The following is a 24,983-nucleotide window of genomic DNA, read 5'->3' as shown; positions in this document are numbered from 1 at the left end:
ATTTGTATACTCTAGAAACAAGACTACAAATCAATACAATTAGGGCAATTTATTATTATTACTATTACTATTATTATTATTTTAGATAAGAGACAGGGAGAGAGGCAGGAGAGAGTAAAAGAAACCACAACATGAAGATAGTTTCAGTCCAGGAGAGGCTGGGCTCAAACCTGTGTTGTGCAAATGGCAAAGCAGGAATAAAGTTAACAAAGAAAGAGAAAGACACTTTTACTAAAATATGAGTCATTTTTCTTCCAGAAAATAAAAAGAGATACAGAGAAGTGGAATGATACCCTATCCTCCCGGACAGAAAGAATTAACAGATCAACATGATCATTCTATCTAGTGCCATATACACATTTAATGCCATCCCCATCAAAATGCCATTAAATGTCTTTAAATGAATAGATATACACCAGTTTCTGTGAGAGAGAGCATATCTTCACACGTAACTATAAACTACTGCAAAATATATACCTGAAAGCAGAAGTACACTAGAGTTTGCAGTGAGTACCTCCCTAACACTTCCTCTCCACTATTCCAAGCTTTGGGTCCATGATTGCTCAACAATTTGTTTGGCTTCGTATGTTAACTCTCTTTTCAGTCACCAGGTTTCAGATGCCATCAGGATGCTGGCCAGGCTTCTCTGGATTGAAGACCCCACCAATGTGTCCTGGAGCTCAGCTTCCCCAGAGACACACCCTACTAGGGAAAGAGAGAGGCAAACTGGGAGTATGGACCGACCAGTCAATGCCCATGTTTAGCGGGGAAGCAATTACAGAAGCCAGACCTCCTACCTTCTGCAACCCACAATGACCCTGGGTCCATGCTCCCAGAGGGATGGAGAATGGGAAAGCTATCAGGGGAGGGGGTGGGAAATGGAGATTGGGTGGTGGGAATTGTGTGGAGTTGTACCCCTCCTACCCTATGGTTTTGTTAATTAATCCTTTCTTAAATAAAAAAAAAAAGAATAAAAGCTATAATAAATTATCTGGAACCAAAAAGTCTCTAGGACTGACCAAGTAATCTTCAGAAAAAAGAACAAGACTGGAGGCATCATATTTCCTGACCTCAAACTATACTATAGAACTACTGTAATCAAAACTGATTGGTACTAGAACCAAAATAGACACAGACACTAATGAAATACAACTAAGATCCCTAAGCCTTCCTCCTTCCCCAAAAAAGAACTTAGAGCCCAGAAATAAGCTCCCACACTTATGGATAATTTTTTCACCAAAGAAGAGATCCAGAGGGTCAACAAGTCACATGAGAAGCTGCTCAGTGTCCCGGATTATCTGAGAAATGCAAGTAAGACAACAATGAGATACCACTTTATACATGTAAGAATGTCATGTATTAGAAAGGACAGTAACAACAAATGTTGGAGAGGATGTGAAGGAAAGGGTGCTTCTGTGCCGCTGGTAGGAGAGTAAATTGATCCATCCTGTATAGAAAACAGTCTGGAGAATTTTGGGAACACTAGGAATGGACCTACACCATGATTCAGTAGTTCCTTTCCTGGAGATTAATGGAAGGGAAATAGAATCGGGAGTTGGGCAGTAGCTCAGTGGGTAAAGCGCACGTGGGTGGCGCAAAGCACAAGGAGCAGCATGAGGCTCCCCACCTGCACACAAATGGTGAAGCAGGTCTGCAGGTGTCTATCTTTCTGTCCTCCTCTGTCTTCCCCTCCTCTCTCAATTTCTCTCTGTCCTATCCAACAACGGCAACAAAAGGGAATTTAAAAAAAGGGAAATAAAATCACCTATCAGAAGAGATGGGTACCTATGTTCATAGCAGCACTAAAACTTGGAAGCAACCTTATTGTCCAATGATAGATGAGTGTCTAGAACAAAATGTGGTATGTTCACACAATAGAATGATACTCAACTTTTAAAAAGATGAAGTCAATAAATAAATAAATAAATAAATATGAAATCACCTCCTTTGCATTATCCTCCATGGAAATTGAAGATATGTTAAGTGAGGTAAGCCAAAAAGAGTAGGACAAATAACAAATGATCTCACATTTATTAAGCAGGACCTAATAAATATGGACAGGGAGGGAGAACACAAAGTGAAACATGGACTGGTGTATTACATCATAGCAATGGACTCTGGAGAAGCAGGGGTGAAAAGGGTGGAAGAGAACTTTGGGGTTCTGTTGGATAATAGCAGAATGAAATTGTAACCATGTGCCAATGACAGTAATGTAAAGCCTTAAGCCTATATATATAATTTGTGTGTATTATATATGTATATATATATATAAATACATAATTTGGAAAGAAATGATAAGCACTATCAGCAAAGCAAAATAATGAAGGCATGAACAATACTTTACCATATACATCTGCACCATGATCGTACACAGTATCCAAACAGGTTCCTTCTCGAGTGTCCCATACTTTTATAGTGTAGTCCCAACTGCCAGATATTAGTAAGTATGGAATCTCTGTATTCCACATTAGTCCCCTCACTGGTGCAGTGTGTCCAATGAGAACATTGATACAAGCATCTTGAGTATAATCCCAGATTCGAACAGAACTATGGACAAAATATTATATATAGTAACAATCATATGGCAATTTATCTGAAACATTAGCACAGTTTAGTGTAGAACAATACTTTTAATATGTTTTTAATATATGTTCTAATTATATGTTTCAAGACATATTAAGATTCTCTTCTGTTTCGTGTGTAGGATCCTTTTTATTTTTTTCACCTTTAAAAAAATTTAGGTTAGAGTTATCTTATCTCAACATAGTAATTTTTTTATCTCTGGTCACTTACTACTGAAATTATATACAATGTTTAATCATTGATTTATATATTAAACAAATACTTCTTTTATAACCTTTTAAAAATTTTTATTTATTTTATTTTTGAGAGAGATGCAGAGAAAAAAAGACACAGAGAGAAACACCAGAGCACTGCTCAGCTCTGGCTTATGGTGGTGTGAGGAACTGAACCTGGGACTTCGGAGCCTCAGTCATGAGTGTCTCTTTGCATAACCATTATTCTATCTACCCCAGCCCTTAAACATTGATTTCTTAAAATGAAATATTCAAAGGACAAAAATTCTAAAAATAGGGATAATCACAAAGATATAATAATTTTAACACTTAAATATAAATCATGGGGATATAATATGATGATGATGGGTACTATTCAACAAGTCAACTTAATTTTATACTTCTGTCAAGAGAGTCATTACTAGAGGCCTTTGCCAATAATAAGTTGCTTAATAATTGTGAAATAAATCTTAGAGCCAGTGAAAAATCTGAATATAAATGGACCCACAGCATTACCTTATTTACTGATTATATAAGGTGTAAATGATATTGAAATAAAATTTGAACTCAAAATGAATTTTTTTCTAATGCTTGGACAAATTACTTTGATTTTGTTTGAATAATTCTTTTAGTTATAATAACAATACTTTTAAAATAATATACATATAAAGACCTGATAACTCCGTGATGCTAACACTTTAAGATAATATTTTGCCGGGATAGCCTGAGGGTACTTCTTCCCGAGCTAGTGCTCTCTGGGTTGGAGAGAACTCAACTGGAGCTGATCTAGGCTGCTGTGTGGGAGAAGGATCAGGAACTCGTGCTGCACCAACTTCCGCAGGAGATACACTCTGGAACTCTCGGAGCCAGAAAGCAATTTCCAACTGTCTTTAATCAGAAGAGCAGCTGTTTTTATACTCTCCAAGTAGGGTGGAAACAGGATGTGATATAGAGAGGGTGGAGAGAAAAGTGACTGGTGAAAATCAGAGTGTGACAAAGAAGGGATCAGTGTGTGACAAGGAGGGGGTGGAGCAGGAGAGAATCCTATCATAGAACCACCAATGCCCTGGAGTGCTTTATGTAAAAGTGATTTATGTAAATAGACCAAAGCTTTGGATCAGTAAAATCCCTATATAGGCATATGGTTAAGCAGAAGCCAGGGGGAGGTGGCAACTACCCAACAATATTTTACATAGGAGAGGACTTAGATGCTGATATATATGTTAAGAATAGGAATAATTTCATAAATAACCTTACTTTCACAATAATATGACAAGTAACATTTCTTCATATAGTCTCACAATTGATTTTTGTATTGAATTTGGATTCATGTAACAATTTTAAGAAGAAATAGTTAATTTTTCAAAGTTAAACTTCCAGCTACTGCATACGAGAACTTTTCATTGCAGACACTAAGATTTACTGTCCTTAGATCTATAATTATGCTATGAAAAACATTCTTTTTTTTTTTTTGCCTCCAGGGTTATTGCTGGGGCTCAGTGCCAGTCTCTGAGCCCCAGTATCTGATTACTGTAAAAAATGGCGACTAATCCCTAGCACTGCAAAAACGGTATCATCTGTTTTCCATCTACACCATGCCTCGGCCTCGCGTGAGCTTAATGTGCAGCTTGACGATACGAGAATCCAGCATGAAGCCCAGCCAGTCTATCTTGGCGTTACTCTCGATCGCACTCTGTCATTTCACAAACATCTCATAAAAACTGCAGCAAAGGTGGGCGCAAGGAATAACATCATTGCAAGACTGGCCAGCTCCTCATGGGGCGTGAGCGCTTCCACACTACGATCATCATCTCTGGCATTATGCTATTCCACTGCAGAATACTGTGCCCCAGTATGGTTCCGTAGCCCCCATGTCCACTTGGTCGATTCCAAATTATATTCCTCCATGAGGATAATTTCTGGAACCATCCGTTCCACCCCGGTTCCATGGCTGCCAGTTCTTAGCAACATCGCCCCGCCAGATATTTGTCGGGATGCGGCATCATCTAAGTTCATTTCCCACGTCTACACTCGACCGGACCTGCCAATATACGCGGATATCTTCGCCCACCCTGTCCAACGCTTGACGTCTCGTCACCCAATCTGGTCCCCTACGCCTACACTGAACTTCTCTGTTCCAGTCTCTTGGAAACAGAGCTGGCAGTCAGCTGAGGTAAAGAACAAACACCTCATCACAGACCCCTGCAAGCGTCAACCCGGCTTTGACCTAGCACGTTATGATTGGGCCCTCCTCAATCGCTATCGAACAGGCCATGGCCGGTGCGCCGCTATGTTCCATCGCTGGGGAGCCAGAGACGACCCGAACTGCCCCTGCTGCTACAGACAATGACCCACATAGTCAAAGACTGCCACCTCTCCAGATTCAAAGGAGGTCTCGAAACTTTACATCAGGCTCAACCTGACACTGTTAACTGGCTACGGAAGAAGGGCAAACGCTAGAAGTGCCTGTACCATGAATCCCCTGCTCCTGGAGGCCATTTTTTTTTTTTTTTTTTTGCTTTTTGTTGCCATTGTTGTAGCCTTGTTGTGGTTGTTGTTGTTGTTCATGTCCTTCGTCGTTGATAGGACAGAGAGAAATTGAGAGAGGAGGGGAAGACTGAGAGGGGGAGAGAAAGATAGACACCTGCAGACCTGCTTCACCGCCTGTGAAGCGACTCCCCTGCAGATGGGGAGCCGGGGGCTTGAGCCAGGATCCTTATGCTGGTCCTTGTGCTTTGCGCCACGTGCGCTTAAACCGCTGCGCTACCACCCAACCCCCAAAACATTCTTTTTGTATATAAAATACAGTCATGATTACAGAAATATTCACAAGTGCAGAAAATGGTTAAACTACTCTTCTTAATATCTTTATTTTTTATATTCCATTTATAATAAAAGCTCCTCATAGCTGTATTCCATATGAATTATAGTGGCATTATTCTTTATATTTCATAGTTTTGTTTCCTATCTTCTTCCCTTTCCCAATACACTCATTTAAGACTTTTGTTACTATTTTGTTACTAATATGATAGAAATAAGCATATACAATAAATTAAATAATTGAGGACTATGATAACAATGATATAAACATGACAAAATTTTACTTCTGGTTAAATGCAATTGGGTAGTTGCTAATTAAACTAGTTAACTATGTATTTTGAATATGCATATTTAAATATGCATATAAGTAGGGTCGTTAAACATGTACTTTTTAGAAAAGTACAAATATATGATTTTAAGGTACAGAAACTGAGAATGTAAAATACATACCCATCATCAGAACCACTGCAAAGGATTCCTTCCCTTAGGGGAGACCATCTAACATGGAACACTTTTGCTGTATGTCCACTAAAAACCTTCAGAGGCTGATCAGAGCTGGTGGCTACATAATAGACACGAACATTTTTGTCTTCACAGCCAGTGGCTATCATGTCTCTAGAGTAATATAATCAAAAGCACATTAGAAGATGAGAAACTGTCCAGATGCATAACTTATTAGTATATCTTAGAACTTTCAAGTTATGCGACAATTTGGCCTTACCAGAGAAGGAGATAGTTAAGATTTTCAAGTTCTCCAGTGACACTACAATTGAGATTTGCTTTCTTGCTGGCAAACAAATTATTATTTACCACACATTATGACCATTTGATAATTTTTACAGGTTTAAAAAAGTAATTAGTTAAATGATCAATGTTGGTTAGAGACATAATTTGACAGTAAGAGGGAGACAGAGAAGAAGAGGTGCAGAGAGACACCTGCAGCACTGTCTCACCTCTTGTGAAGCTTCCCCCCTTCAGGTGGCAACCAAGGGCTTGAACACAGATCCTTTAGCACTGTAATTGTTTGTTCTACGAGGTGCACCACTGCCTGGCCCCTTGGTAAAAAATTTTGATTCTACAAGTAACAACGTTTCTCTCTGGTTAGTATGGTGGGAAAACTCACTATCAGATGATGCAATCAGGTTTATGTTATCTAACAGTTAGTCACAGTCCTGGTTTTCCAAGTCTCTTTGGTGACTTCAAGTTCATATTCCTTAAACTCTGCCAGTTGAGATGTTCCCTCAAACCTGTGATTTACCCAACTTTAGAAGCTTTAATTATTTAATGTAACTAAATGTAAATATTTAATGTAACTAAATATTCCCTGGTTGTAAAATATGTACCTATGCTTTTTTTTTTTTTTTGTCTTACTATCTTTCCTCATTATCCTCAAGGCAGTAAGAGTAAACTAAGCAACAATTTGTACACTATTGACATATTTAAGATATTAATCAAAAAGGGTACCAGATGGATCTATGGAAATCATGGATCTAAAAGAACAGTCTCCTTGAGATAGATTTACACAAACATGCAAACTATACCCTCCCTCTAAAGGTAAAGAGAGAAAGTTACACACATTGTATGTGATCATCATCAAAACATTCCTCAAACTTCAAACTGCTAACTTTGTCACATGAATTTAATACTTACATATATTTTTTATGTTACCAACATGTTAAGTACTGGGGTATGAGCTATAAATTTATGTGGTATGTGTGTATGTAGCTTGCTTTAATGTCTTCTATATATATTTTAAATATTTTATTGATTGATTTATGAGAAAGATAGGAGGAGAGAGAGGAGGAACCAGACATCACTCTGGTACATGTGCTGCCAGGGCTTGAACTCAGGACCTCATGCTTGAGAGTCAAGCGCTTTATCTACTGAGCCACCTCCCGGACCACATAATGTCTTCTATATTTACTAGAAGAAATATATAGATCCAATGGATTAAATGTCTCGAGATCTTTAATGCATAGATTTTAGCTCTGATTATATATTACTTCAGTCTAAGCACTTAAGATTTCAAATGAGTAAGATCATTGAATTTAACATTAGGCTTAAATTATTAATGCAGTTATAATAATGTTTTTTAATTAAATCACCTATAATCTTAGACCACACAGACTAGAAGTAACTGGTCTTGTTAGTATATAAGATATAGTTATTTGTAAATAGCATTAAATGACATAAATCATGGTAACTACCAGGCCACCCCATCCTCTAGGACCCTAGTCAGGGAATCCTTGTATTCCCATATAGATATGATGGGTCTAGACCTCTAGTAGATCCCTGTATTCACCATTATTGGTTAGCTCCATCAAGAACAACATCATAAACCCTCTTATGGGCCTCTACAGTACATTGCCCTCAGTGTAGAACAACAGTGGTAAAAATTGACCCACTGTGGAGGAAGGCTGGGTCAACACTCTGCCAATCGAGAAAGACAGGTCCTGAAATGAATGTAGCCTAGAATATTCCTAGCTGTGACCATGGAATGTGAGTTCAGACCTACAGGGATGCAGCGGTTATACAGGTTCCTGTGTTAAATATGAATAGACATGGGCCTGAGGTCATATCAGTAGGGTTTACAGTTAAAAGTATTTATATAATTTTCCCATATTTGGGAGTTTCTCTCTGCCCTGATTCAGCTTTCCAGTCCTAGTTCCAACTCTGACACTATCTTCCCAGACAATACTCCTAGCCTACCTGTATGTTAGCTGTTGGACTCAGGCAAAAGTTAGTAAAGTCATATGCCCCTAGGAATATACCTAATGTAGACTTCTTAGCTTCTTCTAACATGAAGACCCCAAATTTCATTTGCTATACCTTTACCTTTAGGTTCCTGATCATTAAACAATTTGTTCTGCTTTACAACTTAATGACTTTCAGCCACCAAGTTGTAAATGCTATCATGATGCCAGGTGGTGGGGAGTGATTCCAAAGGGGGAGACAGGGAAAGGGTGAATAGGGGTTGAGGCAATTTGGTGGTGGTTGAAGTGTGCCGGCATCTTTTGGGGGAGATGTGATAATCTAGCACTATAATGATAAACATCCTATAAAACACATTTCCTCAAAATTGGTGGATTGATCCAAAACACAGAAAACCATGGAAGAAGCAGGGCCAGGGGGTGTGTGTGTCTTGAGGTTCTGGTATAAGATGTTGGAAAAGGACCCAACTTGTGGGTGAGATATTTTGCAGGAACTTATCATGAGGGAATGAGACATTGTACCTATGTTTCAGCAACTACAATGTAAACCACTAGACCCTTAATAAAATGATAAAACAAATGTCTGCCAAATTATTACTTATTTCAGGAAAAGAACACTTACTTGTTGTTTTGACTCCAATCACATCCAAACACAGCAGCTGGATGTTTGTACTTGTGTAGCACTTTGCCATCAATGGTTCGAATAACACTGAAATGAAGTGTATTATGTGAGAATAAAACAACACTCTATGTATCAAGGGAAAATCTAGAATTACAGAATTCAAATATAAACATTTGAGGTTAGACATGTCTATAAAGTGTAGAGAACATTCATAGTTACATTCATAGTTGTGCCCCATGAATATATTTACATTACATAATAATGACAAACCATTTGAATCAAGTTAATGGCAAAAAATTTTTGGTTTTGTAACTTTCATCATCTATATATTTTAAAATAATGATATAACCATTATGTGCATTAGATTTTCAGCACAAATTTTAATTTTCATTATTCCAATGTGCATTTTAGATATATATATGCACATATATATATATATATATATACATACATATTTGCAGAGCCTCAAGGATGTGTAATTTCACAGCTCTTGAGTTTTTTTCTTATTTAGATGGAGAATAATGGAACAGTACTGAAGCATCCTTTGGTGCCATGACAGCTCTCAGGTAGAGTTATGCTCAAACCTGAGGTGTGTACATGTCACAGTCTGTACTATCCAGTACACATCACTTGGCCCATAACTAATTTATAATACTGGCTGCTTACACTAACAAACTGAATTCAAGACACATAACATTTTCATTATGCATTCTTAGTAATACAACTAGAAGTGTCAGTATTCTTTCTACCCAGTGGAACCTCTAACTATTCCCAAAAGGTCCCCCCAGTCTGCCCTCCCCCAGAGTTCGTTTTGGAGCGATACATCAATTTTGAGATGTGTTTTACAGGATGGTTATTGTTATATTTTAAAAAAAGAAGCTTTAGTCCCTGATCATATTATTACCAAACTAGAAGCAGTATTGACTCCATCATAAAAAAAGATTTGGGGGGTCAGGCGGTAGCACAGCCAGTTAAGCACACATGGCGCAAATGCCCCACATAAGGAACCTACCTGCAGGGGGGTCGCTTCACAAGCGGTGAAGCAAATCTTCAGGTGTCTATCTCTCCTCTCTCCCCTCTCTGTCCTATCCAACAACAGCAATAACAACAATAATAACAACAATGATAAACAAGTGCAACAAAAAGAAAAAAATGGCCTCCAGCAGTAGTGGAATAGTAGTGCAGTCACAGAGCCCCAACAATAACTCTGAAGGCAAAAAAGAAAAAGAAAAAAAAGGGAAGAAGAAGAAAAGAAAAAAGAAAAGAGGTTTTAGTGTATTATAAGATTTAAATTTTTAAATTATATTTACTTATTTATTTATTGAATAGAGACAGGTAGAAATCGAGAGGGAAGTGGGGGATAGGGAGGAAGAGAGACAGAGAGCCACCTGCAGTTCTACTTCACCACTTGTGAAGTTTTCCCCCTGCAGGTGGGAACCAGGGGAACAAACTTGGGTCCTTGCGCATTGTAACATGTGCGCTCAACCAGGTGCGCTACCACCTGGCCACGTATTATAAGATTTTTAAAACTATTTCCACTGGGCCTGAGTGTTGGCACATCTTGTTGAGCGCACTTTTTAAAAAAAATTTTTTTTATCTTTATTTATATTTTGGATAGAGATAACCAGAAATTGAGAGGAAGAGGAAATAGGGAGACAGAGAGACACCTGCAGCCCTGCTTCACCACTTATGAAGCTTTCCCCCTGCAGGTGGGGACTGGGGGCTTGAACCTGGGTCCTTGCACACTGTAACATGTACGCTCAACCAGGTGCGCCACCACCCCACCCCTGAGCGCACATGTTATCATGTGCAAGGATCCAATTTTAAGCCCTCCGTCCCCACTCACAGGACTGAAGCTTCATGAGGGGTAAAGCAGTGCTGCAGGTCTTACTCTATTCTCTCTCTCCCTCTCTCTCTCTCTCTCTCTCTCTCTATCTCTTCCCCCTCTCAATGACTCTCTTATCAAGCAAAAGGAAAATAAATGAATAAAATATAAGTCTGGGAAAAGGCCTCTTAAATATTTTTAGGTTCACGAAATTTTTTTAGGCTACCTATATTTACACAGTTACGTATGCTTACAAATGTTTTGGTCTCTGGTGGTTAGGTGGTGGTGCACCGGGTTAAGCGCACATAGCACTAAGAACAAGAAACCCCACAAAGATCCTGGTTGGAGACTCTGGGGGCTTCCCACCATCAGGGGGCCACTTCACAAGCAGTGAAGCAGTTCTGCAGGTGTCTCTCTCTCTCTCTGTCTTTCTCTCTCTCTCCCTTCCCTATCTCCCCTCCGCTTTCAATTTCTCTCTGCCCTAATCAATAAAAAATGTTTAGTAAATGACTATTTTAATGAAAAAATTAAATAAAAGGTGTCTAAAATAGATGCTATAGGTAATTATATATCATATATAATTAAAAACAACTCCCAGAGGGATAAAGAATAGGAAAGCTTTCAATGCAGGGGATGGGGTACAGAATTCTGGTGGTGGAAATTGTGTGGAATTGTACCCCTATTACCCAATGAACTTGTCATTCATAATTAAATCAATACATAAAAAATAAAAAAACAGACACATATATTTTGATATCTATCAAAAGAGTGACTTGTTCTTCTCAGGGGTGAAATTAATTAATTACTCATTGTTACTTCTGAGAATTTTAATTTCCTACTGCTTAGCTTTGGCTTACTACATGTTCCACTAAAGTTATATGGTGAGATTGAACACACTGGGCTCAGCATAGCAGATCCCAAGAGGAGACAAACTTTAGTCCAGCAACCACATATGTCTGTGCCACCTTCTAAGCCTGACTATATGCACAGTTATAGAATAGCATGACTGTACTAAAATGCACAATGGAAAATGGAAAAACGTATAAGGTAATTCTTCCCTTATATATACTGACTTGGAAACCACTCCCCCCAGACTTACCAGGAGTAAGAAATTAATAATTTTCTAAAATTCAAGGTCAGAAAAGTTAGTCAGTTTCTATAAAGAGGTATTTTCCACATCTGTTACCTTATTCTTTCATGCTGAAGCTTTCTATCCTTTTATAAATATGATCTTAAAAACCATGAATACAATCATAGAACACCTGATAGTTCTTAAATTACCTGTAAAATTAAAATGTCTCAGGCTCAAAAATGTGATAACTATTAAAACTGTGAAAAGCCCTTAAGGGTTTTTTTTTTTTTTTTTTGAGGCAATTCAATCTTTGTTGTTGTTGTTATGGTTATTGCTGGGGTTCAAGTTCCTGAACTACTATTCCATTGCACCCAGAGGACATTCCTTTCTTTCTTTTTTATAAAGATAGGAATATTTTGGAAGGAAAAGAAAGACACCTGCATCACAGCTTCACCATTTGTTAAACTTCCCCTTGAAGGTGAGGACGCAGGTGCTTGAACCCAGGTCCTTGCACATAGTAAAATATGTCCTCTTCTATGGGTGGCACATCCTGCACAAATTCATGCTCTTTAAACAATACTTTAGGCAGATTTTCATTCAGAAGGTCACTGCTTGCTTAATTAATTTTTAGACATTGTTGTGTTGGTATTTATTTAAACCAACAATATAACATATGTACATATAGACTTATAAGTAGTATTAACAATTGTTGGTAGAGCTGTACAAATGAAATCTCATGAAATAATGTTCATGTTAACATAAGCATTACCAAAATTATCTTTTATAAATAGTGTAATTTAAAGTAGTAGTGCTTACCAGAAACCATCACCACTGCAGCTTGCTATTCTTTTTGAATCTTTATGACTCCAGGCAATGCAGAATATCCCATTCTTTCCATGCTTCAAAAAATGCAAAATACCTATCAATAAGAAATAATTCACCCCTTTTTTCTCTCATCTATTTACTTCTTTTAAATATTACTATTCCATTAGGAATGGCCTCTAGTCTTGCTAGATGCTGCTGCCATAGACATTACAGTCAAAAGAAGACGTTCACTATATATTTTAATAATGTGTAAATCTATTATACTTAAAGAAAAATCACTGTTTTAGGACATACATTGATTTCTCCATTTATTTTTTGTGAACACACGAAAGAGCTAGAATCAACTTCTCTAATTAACTCTAGAATTAAGTACTACTTAATGCCTCTTTCTGTCAACACCAGTTTGGAAATGAAGATGTTTAGCTATCTATCTTCTAACCCAGTGCTACTTATAATAAAAGGCCAATAAGTACTGCAAGCAATTGTCAGTGATTGCTCTTCTAAGTTTAATTTTTACAAAAAGGAAAACAAGTTTCCAATTACCCCTGCAACAAGTAACTATTTTTACCTATTTTTCTGAATTCTTAGACTAAAGGATATATATGGCATGATTAGAATTCGTAAAATACACAGAATATATTTTGCTTATGTTTGGGAGGACAATTCATCAACTATGCTGGGCACCTATAGGTTGCAATTAAACCATTTTTATTTATAACATTTCAATTGCATGTAGTAGTTTTTAATATAGAAATTGTGCTTCCAATAAGGACAGACTAACAGGACCAATTACATGAATTTAAAAAATTATGTATTATTTATCTTAAAAAGAAAGAGAAAACTGTAGCATAGTTTTGGTATATGTGACGCTGGAGACTGAAGTTGGGACCTTCTGCTTGAGAGTTCAGTGCTTTATCCACTGTGCCACTTCCTGGACTGTCTTAACATGCTGAGTTTTAAGCCTGTTTTGTACTGTTTCTAGTTTGCTGGTTTTCACTCTTTTGGGGTCATGGTGGATAGGTTTATAAAGATAGATTTTTATTTATTTTTCTTTCTCTTTATTTGATCAGACAGAGAGAAATTGAGACAGGAGGGAGCGATAGGAAGAGACAAAGACACTTGAAGCACTACTTCACCAATCATGAAGCTTCTCCTCTACATATGGAAAGTAGCAGCTTGAAGCTGGTTCTTTGCTTGTGGTAACGCGTACAGTCAACATGTTGTAACACTGCCCAAACCCCTCAAGGTGAGATTCTGAAGGAAGTAATGGCTTCTTACAAGTATTATTTATAAGTTGTGTGTGTGCACACATGCACACATATGCATACATGAGATAGAGATAAGAGAGAGAATAAGAACCAGGGCATCACTGTTGACATACAATGTCAAGGATAGAACTCTAGACATCATGCTTGTGAGTCTAAAATTTTGGCCACTGTGCCACCTCCTGGGCCCCTGGAGTTAATCTTCATAATCATTCACCTTGTAAGGAGTGTATGTTTCCCGCCAACATCTTTTATCCTCATGAACAGTGCACTATGGTTCATCATTTTCTTAAGTGAGGCATCTATAATTCAGTTAACTAAAGATGGTATTGTTTTTCCCAAAACTCTTACAGGTTCAAATGCACAATTCTCAAATAAATTATGTATTTAATCAACTTCAACCATTTCAGATGAGTGAACTAATGAGAGACCATTCTAGACCTTGTTCCTATTTTTGCTCAACTCGAATCTACTGTACTATGATGTGCTCACATGTATTACTGGTACTAAGTGAAAATGGGATGATTAAGCACACACTTTACTATGTACAAGGACCTGGGTTCAAACTCTTGATCCTTACCTTTGGGGGGAGGGGGAAGCAAACCTGTAGGTATCGCTGTCTTTCCCCTCTCCTCTCAATTTCTCTCTTTGCTCTCTAATAAAAAAGAAAAGGGGAAAAAAATGGCTGCCAGGAGTGGTGGATTTGTTGTGCAAGGACCATGCCACTGATAATCCTTGTGGCAATAAAAAAAATGGAATGATAATTTAGAACCAAGTATAGGGGAAAAACACATAACACTACAAATAATAAGAGGGGAGGTATTAGTACTTAACATGGAATAACAGATTTAAAAACTGGAAGGAAATCTAAGACATTATACAGTTCAACTTTACTATTTTATAGGCAATCAAATTCAGGAAAAAGAAAATTATACCTTAGCCAAACACTGATTAGTGATAGTTCATTTTATCATTTTATTTGGGGAAAATTATGGCTTACAGGACAGTTGTTGACACATGGGCACAGTTTACCACCTCCAACAATAATTCCTCTAGTTTGGAAATTTTTCTGAGTTTAGTCTTCTACTAGCTATGGAATATCTGACTGCTTAATTTTGTGGAAGGTGTTACAAAATTCTTCTGTATTTATAATATATCTCAGGGTGATATCCTATATATTATACTCACATTTTTCAAAATTAATTTTAGTAAGTGAATCACCTCTGTATTTTCTCTTAATTAAAAGACATATGCCGTCTGATGATTAAGCATTACTCAAAAGAAAAAAGAATTTAGAAATAAAAAACAGATATCACATTCTTCTCCCAGCAATAAATATAATCTTACCTCATTAAATCGTTGTACTATTTTGCCTTTTTTCACATCCCAGATAAAAGCGCCATTTCGGGAAGTTGATCCAGCAATACAATTTAAATCACCTTCAAAATTTTTTTTAGACGTTCCATGAAATATTTACCAAAAATGCAACTCTATTTTAAAATCTAATTTTAAAACGTAAGATGAAAGTTGAAAACTCTTTCTCTCTCTCTCTTTCTTTTTTTTACAAACTTTTACAAAAATGGAAGTTCTGTCAATCTAGAGAGACTTGTATAATGCATACATCCATCATTATAACTAGTAACTATCAAAATCTGGACAACCTTGTTTTGTCTATAGTCTATACTGAATTTCCCTGGAGCAAATATTTAATATCTTATCATTTCATCAATAAGTAGATAAATATGATGCATAAAAGAATATAAACAATCACAACCACAAATATAAAATTGATAACTCTTTAAAAAATAAAATAATTATTGATAACTCTTTAATAATATCATATACAAAGTCATTATTCACATTGCTCCGAACATTGACTACTTTTTATCAATAAGAACATATTTCTGAGAGTAGACCATATGGAAAAATTCAGTTTCTCTATTTAAAATGTAAATTACTTTTATTTTTAAAAAATTAAAAGGAATATGTAAAAAACAAACTGCTACTAAGTTAATCAATAGTCCAGGGCTTAAGTCTTTTGTAAGATAACTAAATTGTTTGTCATTAAAGGAGGAGCTGTCACCTGCTCCCCAAGAACAAAAAATCAAATACAAACAATCAAGAAACTCGATTACTTTGTGTTTTTTTCTCATTTCCTCTTTTTGGGGTCTTAAATTACTAAGATGAAATGTTCATATTTTCTTGCCTTTTATCTAGTATCTTTTTAAAATTTTTTAAATTATTTATTTTCTTTTTTGTTGCCCTTGTTGTTTTATTGTTGTTGTAGTTATTATTGTTGTTGTTGTTGATGTCGTCATTGTTAGATAGGACAGAGAGAAATGGAGAGAGGAGGGGAAGACAGAGAGGGGGAGAGAAAGGGAGACACCTGCAGACCTGCTTCATTGCTCATGAAGCGACTCCCCTGCAGGTGGGGAGCCAGAGCTCAAACCAGGATCTTTAGCAGGTCCTTGTGCTTCGCACCACAGCACTTAACCCGCTGTGCTACTGCTCAACCCCCTTTATCTAGTTTCTCACAGTCCAACAATAGAGGAAATGATGCCATCTTCTATATCCTACTCTAGCTCCATCTATGTCAGTCTTTATTAACTTTCTTTTCGCCACCAGGGTTATAGCTGGTGTTCTACACAAGCAAGATACTACTGCTTCCAGTGGACTCCTTTTATTTTTTTTAATTTAAGAGAGAGACAGAGAGGTAGAGAGATGAAGGTGAGACACCATTGCTCATGGTGCTTTCACTGTACAAATGCTCCTATATGGTATGGCGTCTAGGGCTCAAAATCAAATTTTTGTATATCACAAACTATGCACTCTAGTGGATGAATGATTCCATAGCCCCAGTCCTCATTAATTTTCAAATTTCATCACATTTACCTAAAAACCATAAGGTCAAATTTGACAGAATGCATTTTACAACATTCTCAAGGAACATTCTTGATGTGGAGATCAAGATTATGTTTTAAGTAAGATCAAGCCTTTCCTGTTATGATTTATGGTTTAGGTTTGAAACCTATATACATTTTATAGAAAGACAAATATTTAACTAATAATTGCTAAAGTTCTATGTCACTGCACCAGCAGAACTACTTCTCATTATCACTGGCTAGGAAATCCTGCTGTGAAGATGGGTCAGTGATTCAGAGTACAGACTTAACCTCAAGCTGACAATTCTCAAATTTCAGTCCCACCGATGGCTGCTGACTATATATCCTCAAACACTCTTTAATACACGTTAACCAACATAATCAAAAAGGAAATTAGAGATGGAAGTGAGGAAGAAAGCAGGTAAGAGAACTAATTAGCTATCTGTGCCTTTTTAAGTAGTGAAACTTAAAAAATAATAGATCAGTGTTGTATCTATGATAGCACTTAGTCTAGACTGTTTAAAAGAAACAATTAGGCAAGATAAACACCTCTTTGCCTCTATTAAAAAAAAATGAGAAAAGTGGGTGGTAGAACAGCAGGTTAAGCGCCCATGGCACAAAGCACAAGGACTGGTGTAAGGATCCCGGTTCGAGCCCCCAGCTCCCCACCTACAGTGGGGTTGCTTTGCAAGAGGTAAAGCAGGTCTGCAGGTATCTATCTTTCTCTCCCCCTCTCTGTCTCCCAATCCTCTCTCAATTTCTCTCTGTCCTATCCAACAACAATGACAGCTACAACAATAATAATAGCAACAACAATAAACAACTTATTTATGAAATCAGAGAAAGATACCTATTATAATCACTAAAAATAAATTTGATTTTTATGAATTTTACTCCTATAAAATGTGTTAAGCCTCTCTCTAAAGACAGATCTGTACAAATGTGGCTAAAATTAAGTCATAATTACCTTGATTCACTGTTTCATTTGATTTTTTGTACTTACAAATATGCAGAAAATCCTTTGATTATAGAAGGGCTTAGAAGTGAAAATGTTGAGGCCCGGTGGTGGCGCACCTGGTTGAGCGCATGTATTACAATGCACAAAGACCCAGGTTCGAACCCCTGGCCCCCACCTACAGAGGGAAAGCTTTACAAGTGGTGAAGCAGAGCTGCAGGTGTCTCTGTCTCTCTCCCTCTCTAACACCCCCTCCCTCTTGATTTCTGGCTGTCTCTATTCTATAAATAAAGATAATAATAAATTAAAAAACTTTAAAAAAAAGAAGTTAAAATGTTTGTGCAGGTGGTTCATTCTATAACCCCACAAAAATAAAACCAACAAATTTGCCTCTACAATCATTTGGTGCAAGAATCACTGAGACAATGACGATCATGAAATGAAAACAAAACTGAAGTAATTCATTTAATCCTCTACCTTATTTAATTTATTTTTTGGGGGGATTTTTTTCTTTTTTCTTTATTTCTTTTTTTTGCCCTTGTCATTTTATTATTGTAGTTATTATTGATGTTGATGTTGATGTTGATGTTGATGTTGATGTTGTTGTTGTTGTTGTATAGGACAGAGAGAAATGGAGAGAGGAAGGGAAGACTGAGGGGGGAGAGAAAGACAGACACCTGCAGACCTGCTTCACTGCCTGTGAAGCGACTCCCCTACATGTGGGGAGCCTGGGCTCTAACCGGGATCCTTATGCCGGTCCTTGCACTTTGCACCTTGTGCACTTAACCTGCTGCACTACCGCTCAACTCCCCCTCTAGCTTATTTTAATAAAAATACTTCTTACCTGGAGCCCATGAAATGGAGTAAATAACCCCTTCATTACCCGGGGAAGTGTGCAATGCTGTCAATGTGTTTATATCCCAGACTTTTATGGTGCCATCAAATGAAGCTGTTGCCAAAATATTGGGATCATCAGGCTTGAATTTACAATCAAAGATAGTTTCCACATGTCCCTAGGAATGCAGCACAAAAATATGACAACTACTGATGGAAAGTCATGTTGTTAGTAAGGAAACCATAACATATAATTGAGTAGATACATGCACTATGACTTTCTAGTAATATAAAACTGTGAAGATAAAATTGGAATCATGACTGTTATCTAAAGTTCTCTGTACAGTACATTTTATATATAATTAGATTTTACTCAACCATAGCTTTCTAAATACAAAATGTAAAGAAGAGTCATTTTCAGGACCAGATCATGTTGCACCTGGTTAAGCGCACACACACACACTACAGTGTGCAAGGATCTGGGTTCTAGCCCCTGTTTCCCATCTGCAGGAAAAAAGCTTCATGAGTGGTGAGGTAGAGCTGCAGGTTTCTCTCTGTCCCTCTCCCTCTCTATCTACCCCTCCCCTCCCGGTTTCTGTCTATATCAAATAATAAATAAATTAAATTTAAAACAGTCATTTTCAGTTTCAATGCAACATGAAATGTATTTTTTCTGATTATTGTGTAAGGGCTATCTAAGGTAGTGCACCATTTTATGGTAACTGTCTTTCTGGAGCTATAATAAAAGGACAAGATAAAGCTGGATTTATTCAAGGAAACAGAACAAAAGCTACAAAAGTTGATGTGGAAAATATATAGGGTTACCAAAGCAATACTGTGAAAAAAAATGGAGGAAATCACCTTCCTGACCACAAATTATGCTACATAATTACTGTAACAAAAACTGCCTAATACTGGAACAAAACCAGAAACATAATAGGATAGGATTGGGAGTCCAAAATAAATCCATCCTCCTACACACCTATAGATAACTAAATTTTGACTAGAGGGCCCAAAACATCAAGTGGAGAATAAAGAGTCTCTTTAACAAATGGTATTGAGAAAACTGGGATGAAATGTGCAGAAGAATGAAACAGGACCACCATGCACAGAAGTTAATTTCAAATGAATCACAGATATGAACATTAGACTAAACCATCAAATACATAAAAGAAAACATTGGCAGAACAGCATATACTCTCTGTAGAAATATCATCTAAGATTCAAGTCCAATATCAAGGAAAACAAAATGAGTCTACATCAAACTGAAATGCTTCTGCAAAGTAAAAGTAACCACCATCAAAACAGAAATGCAGCCTACAGAATGAGATAAGATCTTTACATGCCATACATCAGAGAAAGGGCTCCTAACCAAATATAAAAGCTCAGCAATAAAAAAAATGGGATAATTAAATGATAGAATCTTCACTAAAGGAGAGGTCAATATGATCAACAGGCATATGAAAAACTGCTAAGAGTAACTGATTATCAGAGAAATGCAAAAAAGAAAATACAATAAGATACTGCCAACACTTTTGAGGATTACATACATTAGAAAGGAAAGAAGTGTTGGTGAGGATGTAGGAAAAAGAAACCATTCTATATCCCAACTCCTGTGGAAAACAGTCTGGAAACAGCTGAGAACATTAGCAAAGAACCTACACTACTATCTTGCAATTTCTCTTGGAAGGATTTATACAAAGAGAGCAAAAAAAAAAAAAAAAAAAAAAACCTATCCAAAGAGATCTATCCACGCTTACTTTTATAGCAGCACAATTTGCAATATCCCAAACCTGGAAGCATCATAGATGCCAGCAAGAAAGGAGTGGCTAAGAAAGCTCTGTGTGTGTGTGTGTGTGTGTGTGTGTGTGTGTGTGTGTGTGTGTGTGTGTGTCTGATATTGGATAGATGCCAAAGGAATCATGTTAAGTGAGATAAACTAAAGGAGAAGGACAAATAGGACAAATACTAAATGACCTCATTTATAGGTGGAACTTAACAAGAAAAGAAAGAGAATCTATAAGGTGAAACATGCACTGGTATATTGCACTATAATGAAGGACTAGGGGAGGTGGGGATGTGAGCTGGTGGAGAGGGCATTGGAGACCTAGTACACAACAAAAGAGAAGGCCCTAAGTTGTGGGTACAAACAACTTGCAGACACCTATCATGGGAAGATGAGAAATTGTACCCAAGTGTTAAAAACTGTCTTATAAACCATTAACCACTTGCCCCGAATAAAATTATTTGGAAAAAAAAAAAAGACCTGGGTGGTGGTGTACCCAGTAGAGCTCCCAATTTACTGTGAATGAGCACCCAGATTTAATGTCTTTATCTGCAGGGAGAAGGTTTCACAAACAATGGAATAGTGCTTCAGTTCTCTCTCTCTTTCTCTCTCCATGTGGGCAATGAGCTCCAGCAATATCCCTAGTGGTAAAAAAAAAAGAAGAAGAAGAAGAAGAAGAAGAAGAAGAAGAAGAAGAAGAAGAAGAAGAAGAAGAAGAAGAAGAAGAAGAAGAAGAAGAAGAAGAAAGGAGGAGGAGGAGGAAATAAAGAAATTGGATCAGTCTACTTGAAACTTTTAAAATAACAGGGGAGATTTTTGTAAATTTTGACTAGAAATAATTAATGATGATGATTCATGACAAGTACAAATGTCAACACATTATTCATTATTGCATATCCTCACTCCCTCATTCACTGCCTCACCCTCATTCAACAAAACTTAATAAATTTTGTCATATACCAGCAAAAATGTGAGTCTTCAGTGGGGTTTTATTCTGTTTTACAAATTGTCACCAGTGATTAAAAGAACAAAAATCCACAGAAACACTGAATTACTATAATGATCCAAGGTTATCCAAGTAACAAGTCTTCAAAAAACACTAAATCTAACATTGCTAATATCACACATGAGAATAGTAAAACCTGAATAACTTACAAAGATGGTCTTGCCCTTTCCCCTGAAAGATTATTTATTTATTTATTTATTTATTTATTCTTGGATAGAGAGGAGTTAAGAAGAGGGAGAGAGACAGAGAGACACATGCAGTCCCACTTCACCACTCATGAAGCTTTCCCCCTGCAGGTAGGGACCAGGGGCTTGAACCTGGATCCCTGCACACTATAATGTGAGCGCTTAACCAGATGTGTCATCACCTGGCCCTCCTGAAAGATTATTGTTTCTCTTTTTGCTTTCAAAATATAGAACAGCCCTATAACTACCCAGTACTAAGTAAAGACTTAATATGGTTCACACAAAACTCAGAATACTAACTACCAATTATGCAGTGATCATTATAAGCTAAGTAGTCACTAGCATTTAAAGAAGCTTGATATTTAAAAATGCAAGGAATTTGGTCATTTTTGTCACCATCCTACATACATTTTTCTAAAAGGCTTCAACCAAGTGCTAGTATAGTCTTCTTAAGATTGTTTGTTGTTTGTCTTTTGTTACCAGGATAGTCACTGGGGTTCAGTACCAGCAAGTCACCATTCCCAGAGGCTAATTTTTGTAGATAGAGGTTAAGAGGCAAACAGGGGAAAAGAGACAGACAAGAAACACTGGCATCTCTGATCCACTGCTCATGAAACTTCCCTTTGCAGTAGGGAATGGGGCCTTGAACTCAAGTCCTCCTGGAACATGATGATATGTGCACTCTAAAGTGAGCTCTCACCCTGTCACTTAAAAGTAATTTTTAGCGGGAGTCGGGCTGTAGCGCAGTGGGTTAAGCACAGGTGGCGCAAAGCACAAGGACCAGCATAAGGATCCCGGTTCGAACCCCGGCTCCCCACCTGCAGGGGATTCGCTTCACAGGCGGTGAAGCTGGTCTGCAGGTGTCTATCTTTCTCTCCTCCTCTCTTGTCTTCCCCTCCTCTCTCCATTTCTCTCTGTCCTATCCAACAACGACAACAACAATAATAACTACAACAATAAAACAACAAGGACAACAAAAGGGAGTAAATAAATAAAATAAATATTAAAAAAATTTTTTAAAGTAATTTTTAGCAATATAAATAGGCAGGGAACAGGAAACATCATGAACTTCCACAAATAAACACAGTGTATAACAGAAAGGATGTCTACAGACATACCAAGTCCCTAAGAAAATCCCACTTTTTGGCTCCTATATCATAAAGTCCAACTCCACCATCCAAAAAGCAGCACACTGCATGACCCGGAGGAAGGGAAAATGCTTGATTCTGTGTTAAAGTTGGGGGTGGAACTGCTTCACTTGTTGAAGATGTATAGTGGTTTTTGGTTGGAGACTGGATTGAAACTATAAAACAATGAATATGAAAATAGTTATACCGACAGTTTCCTATGTGTTGGAATAAAACCACATTTTATTTTTTATCCAGACTTTGTATCCATGAACAGCTAAGGCAATGATTATAGGAGTTCTGACACAGAAGTACTTTTTGCAGCATTGCCAAAACATATCTACTGCATATATACAGAATTAGATAACATTATTGAAAAGAGGGGGACCGGGAAAGCAAATGGAAAGAAATATTGTGTTAGAAATCACATCATGTTGCAAGCACTTGGTTTCTTATCTCCAAACAATTAAAGCACATGGTTATTTGTAAATTAGAATCTTTTCTTTCCAAAATGCTAACCTAATAACTTCCCTTTTATAAAACCCACATGCATGTAAATTTTTCTTGTAAAACTAATATTCTCTTCTAATTTAGAATCTAATTAAAATAATTATTTTGAGATTACTTGTAAATCACTTTAATTTAGTGTCCAATTTAGGAATCACAACTGTCTAATATATATATATATTTATTTATTTAATAAAGGGACATTAACAAAATCATAGGATGGAGGGGTACAACTCCACACAATTCCCGCCACCCAATCTCCATATCCCATCCCCTCCCCAGTAGCTTTTCCATTCTCTATCCCTCTGGGAGCATGGACCCAGGGTTGCGTGTCTAATATATAGTTACATCTCATTCTTACTCTTAATTTCCCTCTCTATCCCTACCCCACTTCCGCCCCAACCTCGGTTATTTCTAGGGCTTCACCATTTTGGGCTGACTTTTTTCATATAGAAATGAAGACAGAGGAGCACAGAGAGGGATGAGGAAAAGAAACCACATCACTGAAATTTCCTTCAATGCACTGGAGGCTAGGTTCAAACCTGGGTCAAGTGAGCTCTCTTATCAGTCCTAAATACCTTTTTATCAATATGCCATATGCTACTCCAAATATATTTTAAAATAAACCTTGACAGTTACTATAGGTAATAAAGGAATTCTAATATTGCCAAACTGAAAATATTTAATCTTGTTAAACCTTTAAAATGCTACTAAGGGGCCAGTCCCCACCACCTCTCTTTCTCTTCAACCGATGTCTCTTCCTCTATCTTTGTCCCCTTTCCCTCTCAACTTCTCTGCCTCTATCGTAAATAACTAAAAATTAAATAATAATAATAATAAAGGGCAGTGAAGATAGCATAATGGTTATGCCAGCAGATTTTCATGCTTCAGGCTTCCACGTCACAGGTTCAGTCACTCATATCACCATAAACCACAGCTGAGCAGCATACTTGCAATAATAATAATAATAACAGTAATAATAATAATAATAATAATAAAGTGATACTAAATGAGGATTAAATGAGCACACGAAATATATGGAAAGTAATCCTTTTTTCATTTACTTGTATAATGCTCATTTTGTTGAAACTGAGGATGACAAGAATCCCAAACTAGAATGACTTACCAAGAACAAAAATGGCTTTATGTTCAATGAAATTTCGCTGTAATTGGTTAAACTATGATCCAGGACCTATGTTTGTAACATTTTAAATGGTTGACAGGATATGAGTGAATTAAATTCCTTTTCTATACCTGTCTATTTATAATTTTCAAATGTTTTAAAGAATTTTGTGGAAATATATGTATATTAAAGTTTTGACTTTCACATTGATTTTTTTTTATTCCTCATCATTTATTACAATAAAAGTTAGGGGAAAAAATTAGGGGAAAAACTAGGTATCTAACAATAACTAAAGTGAAAGGAAGTATCCAACAATGGCAAAATTGGCATGTGCTTCTCTATTTTTGAATTATTTTTCTAATAAGCATGTATGTATTCCTTTATAATAATAAAAACTATAAGAAGGCATATGATTTATGATATTTAGTCATTGCATTATATAAACGGTCAAAGTAACTAAGTAAAGAAGAAATGACATCCCCTATGCCAACTTTGAATATATTACTTCCCTAGTCCTAATATTTCAAGATCCCCTAGTTTCCAAGACTTAGAAGTGTTAGGACTCCACAGAAAAGTTTATATTAATAAAAAGACTGGAGTTTCAACAGCAGAGATTTTCTACTACTTGCCATTCCCAACTAAG

At 36.8% G+C, this 24,983-nt stretch overlaps 1 protein-coding gene across 3 annotated transcripts in view; it reads right to left on the bottom strand.

Moving 5' to 3' along the window:
• WDR17 (WD repeat domain 17) overlaps positions 1–24,983 on the bottom strand; it is an 85,737-nt gene that overhangs the window by 36,107 nt on the left and 24,647 nt on the right. For all 3 annotated transcript variants that reach the window (XM_060184525.1, XM_060184534.1, XM_007528263.3), the window contains exons 7-13: positions 22,702–22,886; positions 18,617–18,785; positions 15,283–15,374; positions 12,662–12,744; positions 8,949–9,035; positions 6,066–6,230; positions 2,345–2,547 (exon numbers count right to left, since the gene is read on the bottom strand). In XM_060184525.1, the coding sequence (XP_060040508.1) occupies positions 2,345–2,547; positions 6,066–6,230; positions 8,949–9,035; positions 12,662–12,744; positions 15,283–15,374; positions 18,617–18,785; positions 22,702–22,886 (984 nt within the window). The remainder of the gene's footprint in view (positions 1–2,344; positions 2,548–6,065; positions 6,231–8,948; positions 9,036–12,661; positions 12,745–15,282; positions 15,375–18,616; positions 18,786–22,701; positions 22,887–24,983) is intronic.

This window comes from Erinaceus europaeus, chromosome 2, assembly GCF_950295315.1.
Source record: "Erinaceus europaeus chromosome 2, mEriEur2.1, whole genome shotgun sequence".
NCBI lineage: Eukaryota > Metazoa > Chordata > Mammalia > Eulipotyphla > Erinaceidae > Erinaceus > Erinaceus europaeus.
Note: the sequence above shows the minus strand (reverse complement) of the source record. Positions and strands in the feature narration are given on the sequence as shown.